Source organism: Schistocerca nitens, chromosome 3 (genome assembly GCF_023898315.1).
Source record: "Schistocerca nitens isolate TAMUIC-IGC-003100 chromosome 3, iqSchNite1.1, whole genome shotgun sequence".
NCBI classification, from domain to species: Eukaryota; Metazoa; Arthropoda; class Insecta; order Orthoptera; family Acrididae; genus Schistocerca; species Schistocerca nitens.
Genome location: NC_064616.1, coordinates 652916356 through 652931773, shown reverse-complemented (window position 1 = coordinate 652931773; position 15418 = coordinate 652916356). Strand labels below are relative to the sequence as shown.

The 15418-nt window shown below is 40.4% G+C and overlaps 1 protein-coding gene across 1 annotated transcript in view; it reads right to left on the bottom strand.

Moving 5' to 3' along the window:
* Positions 1 to 15418, bottom strand: part of LOC126248619 (intermembrane lipid transfer protein VPS13A-like) — a 764418-nt gene that overhangs the window by 409485 nt on the left and 339515 nt on the right. The window contains exon 27 of the mRNA XM_049949782.1: positions 2 to 171. Within this exon, the coding sequence (XP_049805739.1) occupies positions 2 to 171 (170 nt within the window). The remainder of the gene's footprint in view (position 1; positions 172 to 15418) is intronic.

Sequence of the window (15418 nt, the reverse complement as noted above, 5' to 3'; positions counted from 1 at the left end):
CTTCTTTATAATAATGCTGTTATCAGGTCGAATATCCTCCAACAAGAAACATTGAAGGCACATTTTTAATTGTAAACTATGGTCTGAATATGTGTCAACAGATATTGTTGCCTCTCCAACAGCCAGCTTGCATAGTCCATGGTTCATGTCACGTACAGGAGAGCTAAGTATCTGTAAAGCACGCAGACAAAATTTACATTATAACTGGAATGGAACATGTGGTAAGTAAAGGACTCATATTACACTGAGGTAACAAAAGTCATGGATTACCTCCTAATATCATGTTAGACCTCCTTTTGCCCAGAGTAGTGCAGAAACTCGATGTGGCATGGACTCTACAAGTTGTTGGAAGTCCCCTGCAGAAGTGTTGAGCAATGCTCCTAGACCAATCCATTATTGTGAAAGTGTTGCTGGTTCAGGACTTTATGATGAACTGGCCTCTTAATTACATCCCATAAATGTTCAGTGGGATTCATGTTGGACAATCTGTGTGGCCAAATCATTCACTCAAATTGTCTAGAATGTTCTTCAAACCAATCATGCACAATTATGGGTCAGTAACATCACATCGTTTTTTGGGAACATGAGGTCCATGAATGGCTGTAAGTGCTCTCCAGCTAGCTTAACATAACCATTTCCAGTCAATGATTGGTTGAGTTGGACCAGAAAACCCAGTCCATTCCATGTAAACACAGCCCACACCATCATGGAGCCACCACAAGCTTGCACAGTGCCTTCTTGACAACTTGGGTCCATGGCTTCGTGGGGTCTGCACCACACTCCAGCCCTACCATCAGCTCTTACCTACTGAAATTGAAACTCATCTGACCAGGCCACAGTTTTCCAGTTGTCTAGGTTCCAACTGATATGGTCACAAGTCAAGGAAATGTGCTGCAGTTGATGTCGTGCTGTCAGCAAAGGCACTCGCATTGGCTGTCCACTGCCATAGCCCATTAATGCCTAATTTTGCCACACGGTTCTACTGGATACATTCATCATACATTCCACATTGATTTCTGCAGTTATTTCCCATAATATTACTTGTCTATTGGCACTGATAAACCTACGAAAACTCTGTTGCTCTTGGTTGTTATGTAAACTCCACCAGCCACTGTGTTGCCCATGGTGAGAGGTAATGCCTGATATTAGATTCTCTCAGCACACTATCGACATTGTGGATCTCAGAATGTTGAATTCCCTAACGATTTGCAAAATGGAACACCTCATTCATCTAGCTCCAACTATCACTTTGTGTTCAAAGTCCATTAATACCTGTTGTGTAGCCATAATAACAAAGGACACATTTTCACATGAATCACCTGAGTACATGCAACAGCTCTTCCAATGGACCTCCTTTTTATACCTTTTGTCCATGCTACTACTGCCATCTTTATATGTGCATATTTGTATCCCATGACTTTTTTACCAAGCAAGGTGGCGCACTGGTTAGCAGACTGGATTCACTCACGGGAGGACAATGATCCGACCCAAAACCAGCCATCCACATTTAGGTTCTCCATAATTTCCCTAAATCACTTCCAGCAAATGCCAGGATGGTTTCTTTCATAGGACATGACAGATTTCCTTCCTCAACCTTCCCTAATCCGAGCTTGTACTCTGTCTCTAATGACCTCATTGTTGACTAGACATTAAACACTAATCTCTCCTCCTCCATAACTTTTTGTCACCTCAGTGTATGTCTGACAGCTAATGAACACAGTAAGCTGTTTTAATCACTATGTTTCATGTCCTAAACAAACATGAAGGACTGTAGAAAGACAGCCAATAGTAGGTTCCTTTTATTTCATACAGATGTCACATCACCAGTACAACAATACATAATAGATCCTAGTTTAACCAAATTTCGAGAGAAAAAAATAGCCAATTTGCTTGAAGAAAGTTCAAAGTAATGAAATTTTTTGTACACATATTTAACTATTAAGTTCACTTACTCTCTTTTTATGGGTACCAATGAATGAAGGTGCTTTGTTTTCATGACCTCTTAGAAAAAGCAAAAATAACTACACTGTATATGTACAGTAGTATTTCTGCCATTTTTTAAATTGAGAAGATACATGTAAATATTGTCAAAAGCTTGCCATCATTTTTTCTCAAACAATACAATTACACACATATTGTGGAACAATGTTCTACCCATTGAATTAGTGCCTCAAGTAATGCAACACATAATAGTCTTAAGAAAAACTTTAATGTACTGTTCTCTAATACACTAATTTTTAATCAGAACATGTTCTGTTTTACAATAATTCTTATCTACTGAACATTTTACCTCTATATATTAATTTGAAAAACAAAACCATTGATTGTTGTTTGTCAGACTGGTGGTCATAATATTATGACACTACCTGAAGATAACACATACAGAGCAGCTTGAAATGCCATGGACATGCCAGAAGTGGCAGCAACTGCAGCTTCAACTTCAGTGTGGGATAGCAGAGTCGTATCTTCATGTTCCTCCTCAGAAGAAGACAGCAATACATTATTATTCTCTCTTGTACAATTAGCAGAAATGATGACTGGTTCTTCAGCAGCACAGTTGTTGTCATCAACCAGGTGTAAGCCTGTATACAACAGCATCAAAATCCAAAATTGTATCCATACACATTATGAATAAGTTCAGATGTTGGCCCATCAGTTTCCTGTTCAGATTCAGTGGCATTATCAGCTACTGTCCATGCCTTCTTAAAACAGTTAGTTTGGTGTCTGTTGTAACTTCACCCGAAGCAGCAGATATGTTGCGAACAGCTTTCAAGTACATTCCAATGTGAAGCTGTTTCTTGTAGTCTGAATGCACTGAAGACAGACTTAACAAGTCACCATATGTATTTATGCTTCATTAAAGGGATTATTCCTTAATCTAGTGACTGCATACAGCTCATGGTATTAGCTGGTAAAAAGACAACTTCTATGTTCCACAAGCTCCAGGTCATCAAACGTGTTAGCTGGTAAGAACACAACTTCTATGTTCAGAAGCTCCTGGTCATCAAACTTATGTGCAGAGCAGTGATCCAAAGTTAAAAAAATATTTCTCTTCCTTACAGTCACTTGTTGTCGAACCTTTAAGATCCATCTATGGAAGAGATATTTGATCATCCAGGCTTTCCTGTTATTCTTGTAGTGAACTGGCAGACTGAATAGACTGACATTTTTAAAACAATGTGGGTTTTTGTATTTTCCAATCACTAATAGTTTGAGCTTCACAGAACCATATGAATGACTTCATCCATATCAAACACATCTCTTTGGTTATACAAATGAGAGAGCTTGGATTGAAGTTCCTGTTCCCTCTCATTGACAACTTCCTCATTTACTCTATGTGAGCCACACAGCCACTGACAGTACTGATTTTATGCCTTTTCTGAAAACACCATTGCCAGCCTTTTCTTGAAACAAGGGGCTCACTGTGAGTGCATGTGTTGGAACTATTGAAACACTAAATCCTCCACTTCTTCATGTCTGGCTGGTCTCAGGTGCTAAATGAACAGCTTTCCAGACTTTCTGACTTGAACTTATTACTGATGAGAAAGTATACTTCAGGATTTGAAAGCCTTCTGCAAGTTGTGTTTTAGTTTTCTCTCCACTTTCAACCATATGTAGAATCTGTTGTTTAGTTTTAGCATCAGAGCATTATGAGCTCATTTCCGTTTCAGGAGTGTTGCAAGTGATGGAGCAACAGGAAAACAACACATTCAGTGTTCACTCACAAACAGACAAAGAGCTCTCTGGACTGTTACTTGCTGTGCATGGTCTGAAGTACAGCCCTTCTTTTGTCACTCCCTTGTGTTTTACACAGTATAAGTGACACAGTAGCAGCAAGGAAGCAATTGGGCCACTGTTGTGAAATTACAGTATAGTGCATTATTAGGAACGATTATGTAAAGTTCCAAATGAAAAACACCCTAGGACACAGCACTATGTGTGAAAAAAAGTGAAATTCATCAAACATCTTTATTTCTTAATATTTTTACACCAAATTTTGAACATCTTCAAAGTATTCTCCATGAGCACAATGCACTTCCTCAAACGATCCTTTTATTGTTCAAAACAGTTTTTAAATTCACTTATCGGGTTGTTCTTTATACCTTCCAGTGATTTTTGTTTTAATCCTACACAAGGACAAAACACTTTCCTTTTATGTCCCTTTTGGGTCTGAGGAAAAAAAAGAAATCACAGTGAGCAGAGGAGAGGACAATCGGTGTCATGCCATTTTTGATCAAAAACTGCTTTAAATGAGAGGGCGGTGTGGGCCAGTGTGTTGTCATGATGGAAGAACCAGTTGCCTGTAAGCCAAAGATCTGTCCTTTTCTTTCAGATACTCTCCCTCAATCTTTTCAAAACCTCTTAATGTTTGACTTCACTTGGCGAGCTTTTTTCACACGAGGAGAGCCACTTTTCTTCCATTGGCTTGATTGCTGCTTTGTTTCAGAGTTGTATTGATAGCACCACAATTCATCACAAGTAATCATCTTGAAAAAAAAATTCAGGGTCTTCTTTGAGCTGATTTTGAAGCTCAAAACATGCCTGAAGTCAATGTTCCCTTTGTTCATCTGTGCGAAGGTGAGGGACAAATTTGGCTGCAACCCTTCTTACATGCAAATCTTCAGATGAAATCCTCTGAATTGAGCTCTCTGTTATTCCAGACATGTCACAGAGTTGATCAATGGTTTGGCGATGAACTTCACGAATGAGGGCATTGATTTTGTCGACATTTTTGTCACTTCTTGACATTGAGGGGTGTCTTGAACAGGGTTGGTCTTCAATTGACATTTCTCCATTTTTAATATGTGAAAACCACTTGTAGACTCTGGTTTTACTTAGGGAAGCATCCTCATAAGCAGTCTTAAGCATTACAATAGTTTCTGCAGGCGATTTCCCCAACAGAAAACAAAATTTCACAGTCACACATTGCTCTCAACAATCTGCCAACACATTTTTACCGAAATGGAAAACATTGTTTTACTAAAAAGCTCTCACAGGTGAACCGATGCACTCACAGCAACAGAACTTCACACGCTGACTCAGGTGGTGTGACCATAACGAACACCTGGTTGAACAATGGGTTGCCCCACTCACCGTCCCCAGCACAGCCCAATACCCATTACTTTTGGGTCCCCCCTTGTATGTACATACTTATTTGAGTTAGATGAAGAATAGGATATGGAACATGTAATGAGGGAACCAAATTTCAATTTTTAGTATGAATTGTTCAACATTCACTTTAAGCATTAGATTTTTCAATGAAATTTGACAGGGATAAAACAGCTAGTTTTCAGTTTATGTGATTTCAAAGTAATGAGGGTATATTGTATGTGTGCAGTATAGTAATATTTTGATTGTACGAGGCAGACTGCTCCTTTTCATTTGTACAAAACAAATTTTTTCTAATAAATATATACAGAAGTAGTAATATTTGGCTATTTAAATACTGTAGTACACATATACTACTTACATAACATTTTGTGGCATTTTTAAAGAACTCAAAGAGAAACTTATATAAATTATTCTGTAACTGAAAATACAAATGTAATACTCATCCACAACATGTGTTGTTTGGACATCACACAATCAGCAACTTCAAGATCACAATAATTTCGGAGGAGATAACCAATCACATGAACCTAAGTTCTCATGGACCTCAAATTATATAACACCAAGGAAAAAATGAAGGCCCTATAAAATACAAAACCAGGATAGGGAAATAAGAAAGCAAAGAGGAATTGAATAAAGTTTATACCAAGATGACGGGCAGTTTCAGAACCTATTTGCAAGGTTACACAGTATCACAGAAATTGAAATAAACTGCTCAAACACGTTTTGCATCACCTGCATATCTGCAGCCAAGTGTGGGTCAGATTCAAGTTGAGTAGGGGATGAAACTAAAAAACTAAAACAGTAACTTTATTATGAAATGAAAGCAAGACAATAACTGTAATTAATGCTTTCGGTTCCTAAGTGCACATCCCTCCACATCTGTGAAATCAAAATTTGCTGCTTCATATCATTCCATATACTCTCACTCATGTAGTAATCTGCCATTTACTACACCTATTGCCCACATTTGACATAAGTCGGGCCACTATGGCAACCATAGCGGGGGGCTAACATTCAAATGGCAACTACCCAAGGCAGTCTCCATGGGCAGCCCAGTCACTGACCACCATCTCCTGGTTCACCATATGTGCACAGCACAACACCAAAGACACCTAATGAGGATAGCATCTTCATACAGATCAGCATGTGCCCCCGGGCCCTCAGGTGTGAACGTATTTGATACATGTGTACTGTTTGCATCGTGTTCTTGTTCATGTCACTCCATGACCCTCACTACTTGCAATGGTTGTGTCACTCCATGATCCAATAAATTTTTATTTCTTTTATGACCATGTGTTTCCTTGAGTTTCTAGTTAGAACACAAGTAGCAACAGGTGAAGGTTGAATTTTTGCATAGTTTGATTTCTGTGATTTTTCTGCATTTGGCTCTTACACAAAGGCGTTACTCAAGTCACTTCAGCAACAACAGCAGGAGCATACGGCCATATTCGAATGGTTGCTGGTTACACTGAGCCATACTCCACTGCCAGTTGCTCACCCGCCATTGTTCCCACCCTATGATGAATTGTTGGAATATTAGGACACCAATGAGAAGTAGCTTAGTCAACATTTTGTGGTGTTCCAAGCAACTGGCTAAGGGGTCTATAGAGCTCTTTCTCTTATTCTGGATATCTCCTCATGGGTATCAGTTACTGTACCAATTAGCTTATCTGCAGGAACCAGAGTTGCTTTCATTTGATGATATGTGTAGTTCCCTGTCCTCCTATCACCACAAGTATAGGCATCTTATCCGTGCACTTGTGAAATTCAACCAATGTCACAAACAGCTGCAGAAATCTTATTGTACTTACGTGGCCAGCTCTGCATCCTGAGTCATAAGTGTAGGTTCATCAGGACTAATTCTCACGAGTCTTATGCAGACACTAAGGTCTGAAATGATATCATTCATTCAGCCCCAGAAAAAGAGGTGAATCAAAGTGCCCTTCAGCTTGAAGACTCTAAGCTGGAAGAGATTTTGAATATTGCACAGTTGTTCAAGGTTTCCCATGATTTGGGCCACAAATTAGAGACCTGGAGTGATGTTGCCATTGTTCATAGAATGCAGCCTCAGTGCATGGAGGCTAGTATGCTGCAGGACACAGCAATAGCCACAGTACAAACAAGCAGTCGGAGCCATTGCAGACGTCAGGAACAGTGAACACCACTTCCTACATGCCCCTCTTGTTTCACACAACACAAGCAGGTGGCCTACCCCAAGTGGTGGTCCTCTTGCAATCAAGGCATAAAACAAAAGTCACATAACAGTGGTATGTCAACTCGAAACCCCACCCCTCACCTTTTCCCCAGGAGTCACTGCGGGAATCACTGGAAGTTGATATTCATACTGTTTCGTCATTATGTTCACTGTTGTCTGCAGTCTGGAACAAACTTTTCATTGAAATGCAGGTGATGGATAAGCCATTAATATGACAAGTCAACATGGGGGGATGTCATGTTTCTGCTCAACTGCCAGACATACGACAGGCTTGGGACCGCACCAATGGCATTTGTTGAGTGTCAATTGGTAAGCTATAACAGACACCAGATTCCTATTTTTGACAAATTCATGACCAAAGGAATTTACATGTCATTTGTCCATTCTGTTACATATTTTGTGGTCAAGGATATCATTACTGAAAATTTGTTTGGGTTAGATGCCTTCACTGGTTTTGGTTTTTCTATTATGGGTGCGATGCATCTGGTATCCTATCAACTGCCTTATTATGAATTGAATTCTTTGTGTTCTGAGAGTTTTTTGATCTGTTTGTTGCAGGTTTACATTTTGCAAGCAATTTCATGGCACACACCATCCTCAAACCCTCTGCCTTTGTGTTCTGAGAGTTTTTTGATCTGTTTGCTGCAGGTTTACATTGTGCAAGTAATTTCATGGCACACACTATCCTCAAACCCTCTGCCTGTCCTCATATTTTTGGGTGTGAGTGGTGCTGGTAGCTTTATGCAACCAGGTTAAGACAGAGTTAGATCACTCAACATCAATAGTGAACAGGCTATGCCCTTGATGACCATCAAGAAGCTGTCAAGTCAACTTTGGTTGCATTATGAATGCACAGTAAGTCATAGCTACTTACCCCTTGCCTGACCTGGAGCAGTTGCTCTCAATGTTGGTTGGGGTCAATTTGTCAATTTTCTTTCTTTTTTTTAAAAAAAGAAAAAAAAAAAACCTCAAGTTGGCCGGAACTACCTTCAGATTCTGTGGGATGAGGCATCAAAACATTTGCTTATGGTTAACATATCTTTCTGTCTTTATCAATATCAGTGGTTCACTAATGTACCTGCCATTTTCAACCCTTTCGCCACTACATTGTGTGCCAAGAATTAATTTGTTATGGCTGCACTGCTGTCCAAATGCTGGTGCTTGTGCTGAGACACAAAAAATTTGATTTTTGCCCATCTTACTGTCTGATTACTTAACTCAATGAAGAACTGAATTTCTTTCTTTATTTCTTTCTTTCTTTTCCCCCACATCATTGTTACCACACTGCATCAGATTACGTAAAACACTGCATTAAATTTGAAAGATTTTAGCTGATACACTGCAGTGTATGAAATATAGATAAGATATTGAAATGTTATTTAAAATTGAGAGCAGAATGATGTCTCATTCTGTTCTCAAATTATTGACTTTTATATCCATTCGATGATCACATGTGAGGCTCCAAGTTCTGTCCACATGGATTTGCTGGCTGTACATCAAATTAAGTAAAACATCACACCAAATTTTAAAGAGTTTGCAGAGGTAAAAACACATTGCGTATGGTTGAATTTAGCTTGTACATTGTAATTTATGCAATGTAAATAAGATATCAAAATTTTATTTAAAATTGAGGGCAGAATGATATCTCTTTTTATTCTTGAGTTATTGATTTTTATATCTGATGGGCAGTTGTGCAAGACACACTCATTTCCATCCCTGCACATAACAAATCATGTGGTCATAACAATTGTCATACTTCATAGATGTGTCAAGATATCAAAACAGGGTTTTCTGCAAATGATGGCATGTAAAGAGGCATGTATGTTGTATGGTAAATAATCAACACATCTCAATTCACCAAGATATGGAAGTAATCTGTCTGCAGCAGTCATAGGATGATGGAACAGGATGCGTAAACATGTCAATATTGCTTCAAGGAAACTCAGGGGCCATGTTTGAATATGTTTTCAGCACCTGGAGAATGGTGGAGCATGACAAGATAACTCATCCACAGCAGTTAAATGGTTAAACTTTTTTTTAGATCAGGTTATGACAGTTGTCCCTCACTGTGTTAGCTATCTTTGTGATATCATTGTGACTGTCTCACTTTTTCCAGCCTTCCATTGTTTATTTGGATCATGAAATTTCCCAGCAGGGGATGTACCCAACACACCAACACATAGCAACTATTACAGGTTTGCTCTGTCTAATCTATAACTTCTGGCATTCCTTGGTGAAGTTACATACTATCACAAGTTTATTCCAAGAGCAGCTACTACCAACTACACCTTCCATCTGTTGCTTTGGAAACATGTTCCTTTAGTTTGGTCTGCAGCTTGTAGGCATGATTATGTGCAGTTTAATGATAGTCTTTTCTTCACACCATGTCTTGAAACATTTTAACCCAGAAAGCATCTGGTTCTGGCCACAGACACATCCAACAATGGGCTAAGGACATTCCCAGTCCATTGCTATTCAGAGGGCTCCAAACAGCCTATCACCTTTGCCTTGAAAACCCTCATCCTGGCTCAGCAACCTTATTCTCAGGTGGAAAAAGCTCTTGTTATTGTCTATGCTTAAGAAAATTTCACATGTTCTTCTATGGCGCTAAATTTCATTTAATTACTGACTATAAGCCCTTACTTTCTCTGTTTAGCCCACCAGTGTCCTTACTGAACAAAGCCATTCATCATCTTCAGCACCGGGCTTTGTACTTATCCTAGTACAATTATGAGATGCACTTTTATCCCCTATCATAACATTAGAAAGTAGATGCCCTATCTCGCCTCCCCTTGGCTTTGACCCCTCATTTGACTAGGAAGAGCTGCTTTGTTTTCAGCTGGATACAGAGGCGAGGTACACAGTGCACGGCTTCCGCATTACCAGTTCCCACGTTGCCTCTGCTGTGGCAATAGACATGGTGCTCTGGCAGGCCATATGCATGATGCGACAGGTATGGCCTGACTGAGTTCTGAGTCTGGCACTGGACCCACTTGGTAACTTTTATGCACTATACCAATACCCCTCTCTTTTGGATGATGTTATTCTCCTGTTAATGGAAGGGTTCCCTCCCTGCATTGTGATTCCAGCAGCTCTGCAGCAGGAGGTCCTTATTACATCAGCGACACTGGAGGACCTCTCACACAAAACTGCTGGCATGTCATCATTTTCTTTGACCAGACACCAATCAGGAGGTGGAACATCTTGTTGCAGCCTGCTGCAAGCCTTCAGATCAGCTGGCATGCTGCACACTGGTGTTTTCTGGTGTTTTTTTCCCCATGACTGGCATCTATGCGACCTTGGGAAAGAATCCACAATGAGTTTGCTAGTCCTTTGTTAGACACTTCCTGGTTGTTGGCAACTGACTGTATGCCTTCAACAGCAGACATGACTGTCAAGGCCCTGTTGTAGATATTCCCCATAGAAGGCTTACCTGGCACACCGGTTTGAGACAATGTGGTGCAATATTTCAAAGATTTTTGTACAGATAACAGCATTAACACATCATGACACCTCCCTTCCATGTGAAGTCAAATGGCAAGAAGGGATGCCTTGCCTGAACATTTAAAATGCAGTTGGACAGGTTAACAGCAGATTTCTCAGCCAAGGAGGCTCTAAAATCTGTTTAAGCTGTTACAGAGTGATGCCAATTGGGGCCAAGCTGAGTTCCTGCACAGTCATCATTCACAGACACTGCATGACCTCTTGTGTCCCCCAGGGGCATTGGTTTCATTAACATTCATGCCTGGCACACTAATTTTGGCCATAGCATTTAGACAGTGTCCTCAATGGATTCCAGCCATCAACAACAGCCAGGGCAATTGCTGTGTCTTCATGGTTTGCTGTGTCAGGCCACCAGAACCAGTCACTTGTGCAGGAGGAGCACAGGGCCCCCTCCACAGACTGTGTGCCTGATGCCTCATTTATCATCGGCCCTGGCTTACCCGGGTGTTTTGCTGGCTAACACATCCCCACCTATCCTGGCAGTCAGGGCATCTTCAACACTGAAGGCAGGGTAGCTCATTGTGGCGGGTGCTGGTGCCCTCCAATCCACTGAGCAGGTGCCACTGTCAGGAGGTATGGATGCAGGGTCTGCAATGCCAGAGTCTCTCCTCTTCAGTCTGCTGTCATCACTGCCCATGCTGGAGCCCCTGTTTGTGGACTCCAACACTGAGATGATCAGAGCACCATCGCTGGTCCTGTCCACCCCCTGGGTCGAGTGGGCAGTGGGGATGCTTTCATCCCATTCACTTTCATCCACCCAGATCAATTGGGAACTTCTCAATCCTTCGGCTGCTGCCCCTGACACTGCCTGATACAGCATGGAAGTCTCTTCAACCACAGCATTGTCACTGATGGTGCCTTGTCCTTCCCCAAAAAGGAAAAAGAAGTGCAGTAAATGGATGGTACTAAAGTGCGCGTCATATATCTTGGCGGCCGAGTTTAGGTTCGTTCTGCGCATCTGACGTCAGAAAACACAGTCAGCCAATGAACAGAGAACGACGTTGCCAGATCTCGACTGCAGTGCAGAGCACGGACGAGTCTCTTCAGTTTTAGAAACGTTCAGTCATAAATACAGTAATAGAACAAAAGCAATGTCTTGATAGCAGATTTTCTTTTATAGAAAGTTTGGAAAAAGCATTCTTTATACCAATTGCTTCATATTCTATTAATTAATTAAACCAAACAAGCAATAAGACTCCTAATTCAGGCGATAGCAAGGAAAGGTGTTTATTTGAATCTCACGAACTGCTTTTTCACAATAAAGAACAGCGGTAATTGTTTATTTCCTATTGTACTTCGACGAAGCGTGAGTAATTCATAGTCATACCAACAGTGTTTATAAGTAGTTGCGTGAGGTGTTAGAGTCCTTATGGAGTGATAGTGAAAGGTTACGAGTTCAAACCTTGTGCGGTGCTTAATATTTTTTCTTTATTTAAAAACAATATTGGAGTGCCTTACTTCACGATTTTTATTCGTTTGAATGAAATTTCTAGTGCTTTGCCTCTTCATAAACTTTTTTGCTGCTGCAGACACGTGCTCCCCGCATTCCGCGCTGTGCGCGATTTTGTCATCACTGCACTTCTCGCCTGTGCAGACACATGGTGTTCCCACTGCTTTGACACACTTATCATTCGATTTCACAAAAACTATTTGGCCAAAAAATTTGATTTTTACACGTCTTCTTGACTGATACCTTCCCCCCATAAATGACTTAATTTTGTTTTGATGTGTAGCATTAAATATAGTAAACCACTGCACGAAATTTTGAAGAATTTGCAGAGGTAAAAGTCCATAGCGTATACTTTCCCTATGGTCGATTTTAGTTGCCACAATGTTGAGAATGAAATGTGGACAAGATACCTAAATTTCATATAATATTTACTGTATAACAATATCTCATTTAATTTAAGTACCACATAGGTGTCGTCTGTAATATTGAGAAATATTCCGTCTTTCGCGACTGTAATAAAAGTTTTATTTACACAGGGCGCGTTTGGCTTTATTTTAAAGTGAAAGGTGAAAAGGTATGGCACATACACAATGGTATTAATGTTCTATTTCTTGTTTTTGTTCCACAGTCGCAGTTTTACCAATGGTATTGAAATATATCCCTCTTCTGCAACTGTAATAAGCGACTTATTTAGACCAGATGCGTTTCTCTCTTTTGAAGCATCATAAGAGGACTGTATTTTGTGTCCTCCATTGCCAAGTCACCTTTCGTAGTTTTGTGCTGCGGTAGAACAATATTCAACGTTTGTGTTGGCTCATCAGTGTTTTAGCAAATAAATGCTGTTTGTGTGTGCCACACACAAAATTATATTTGACATAGCTCTGAGCACTTCACTGACAGACGGTATATTCAAGTCCTAATGTTTTTGTAAGTCCACAGTTTTGTTTAATGTATTTTGTCTACTTCCTTTTGATTGATTGAAGTGCTTTAAAATAAAGCCAAACGTGCCCAGTGTAAGTAAAACTTTTGTTACAGTCGCGAAAGGTGGAATATTTCTGAATATTACATACGACACTTATGTGGTACTTAAATTAAATGAAATATATAGGTATCTTGTCCACATTTCATTCTCAGCATTGTGGCAACTAAAATTGACCATCCGGAAAGTATACTCTATGGACTTTACCTCTGCAAACTCTTCAAAATTTCGTGCAATGGTTTACTATATTTAATGCTGCATAATAACTGCGTTGAACATCGAAACAAAATTAAGTCATTTATGGGGGGAAGGTATCAGTCAAGAAGATAGGTAAAAATCTAATTTTTGAGCCAAATAGATTTTGTGGAATTGAATGATAAAAGAGTGTCAAAGCAGTCGGAACACAATGTGTCTGCACAGGCGAGCAGTGCAGTGACAAAATCGCCCACAGCGCGGAATGCAGGGAGCACGTCTTTGTAGCAGCGAAAGGGTTAATGCGGCCGTGGTGGCTTTACTTCATGAACTGTGCGCTCCCCCCTAAACGTAAGCTTGCGAACTATGCTGTACTATGGCGCTGCTTCTCTTGGCGCGTGCGTCGTGTGCAACTGGCAACGCAGCAATCTCCCGCGTCTAGGCGGGCATGCGCGAGCTGCCAAGATAAAAGAATTGAACTATAGTGGGCATAAATCAGGCCACTACAGCAAACATAGTGTTGACACTCAAACAATGTTCCAGCAAGTACCCAAGGTGGTCACCAGGTGCAGTTCAGTCACCAACCATCATCACTTGGTTTGCTGTGCACACACGGCACTACACCAGAGACACATAACAGGGACTTCATCTTTATAAGGATTGGCATGGGCCTCCAGCACTCAGTTGTAGTGTTTTCTTATTAATGTCACTCAGTGACCCAATAAATTTGTATTTCTTTTATGGCTTTGTGTGTGCTTATGTTCCTATTTAGAACATTCCACAACATAGATTGTAACATGCTTGGATGCTACTTGGAATGTAATGCACATGCGACATTTTTCAATGACAGTTCTCCTGAGGTCAATCATCAACTTCAGGTATGCTAAAGATTCACTGCATCTCATGATATCAGTAACACTTTTAAATAGTTTTATGCAAAGGTTGCAGAAAAAGTGTGAAACATCACTACGGTGACATGAAATTTCATGCATTTTTCCACAAAGGTCCATGTCTCCAGACACATAGCAACCCACTTTAACAATTATTTTCTAAATGTAACTGAGAAACTTTGTATAGTCAGCTCAAAAGAAAAAGTGTTGCAGCATTCGAGCCAATCAGTGCCACAGGCATTCAATCAACCTGAGATCACTTAACTTCTTTCCATGAAATCATAAAAATAATTAACAGTCTTCAAAGAAAAATTCTCATGGCATTAATAACATTTCAAGTAAAATATCAAAAGCATGCTTATAGATACTGTACTTAGCCATATATTTAATGCATCACCTTCACAAGGTACCTTTCTATAAGTATGCAGTTATCAGACTCTTGTTTAAGAACAGTAGTACATACATTCATTTCAGGGTTAGCTCCCATAGTGGGGCTGACAACCTAGTGCCTACCCTAAGGTGTGGGACATGCTGTGTCTGGCTGCCCCGTTGGGGCCAATCCCTCCTGGTCCTCCAGGTTGCAAGTTGAACACAAGGTCAATACCACTTATCATTGTGAGTAATCTAGCAAGGAATGCCAGACTGTTCTTATATAAATGAAATGCACAAAGGAACAGGAATATGGAAATACCAGTGCTAACATTTAGAACATGGAATGTTCATGCACTGCTGCAGATAAGAGTTATGGATAGTATTGTTGAAGGGATGCTAAGGTATGGACTGGAAGTTACTGCACTTCAGTAAATGAGGTGGAAGGGAAGGGGTGAGGTTCATATGCATTCAAATGGTTCAAATGGCTCTGAGCACTATGGGACTTAACATCTATGGTCATCAGTCCCCTAGAACTTAGAACTACTTAAACCTAACTAACCTAAGGACATCACACAACACCCAGCCATCACGAGGCAGAGAAAATCCCTGACCCAGCCGGGAATCGAACCCGGGAACCCGGGCGTGGGAAGCGAGAACGCTACCGCACGACCACGAGATGCGGGCTCATAAGCATTAATTATCCC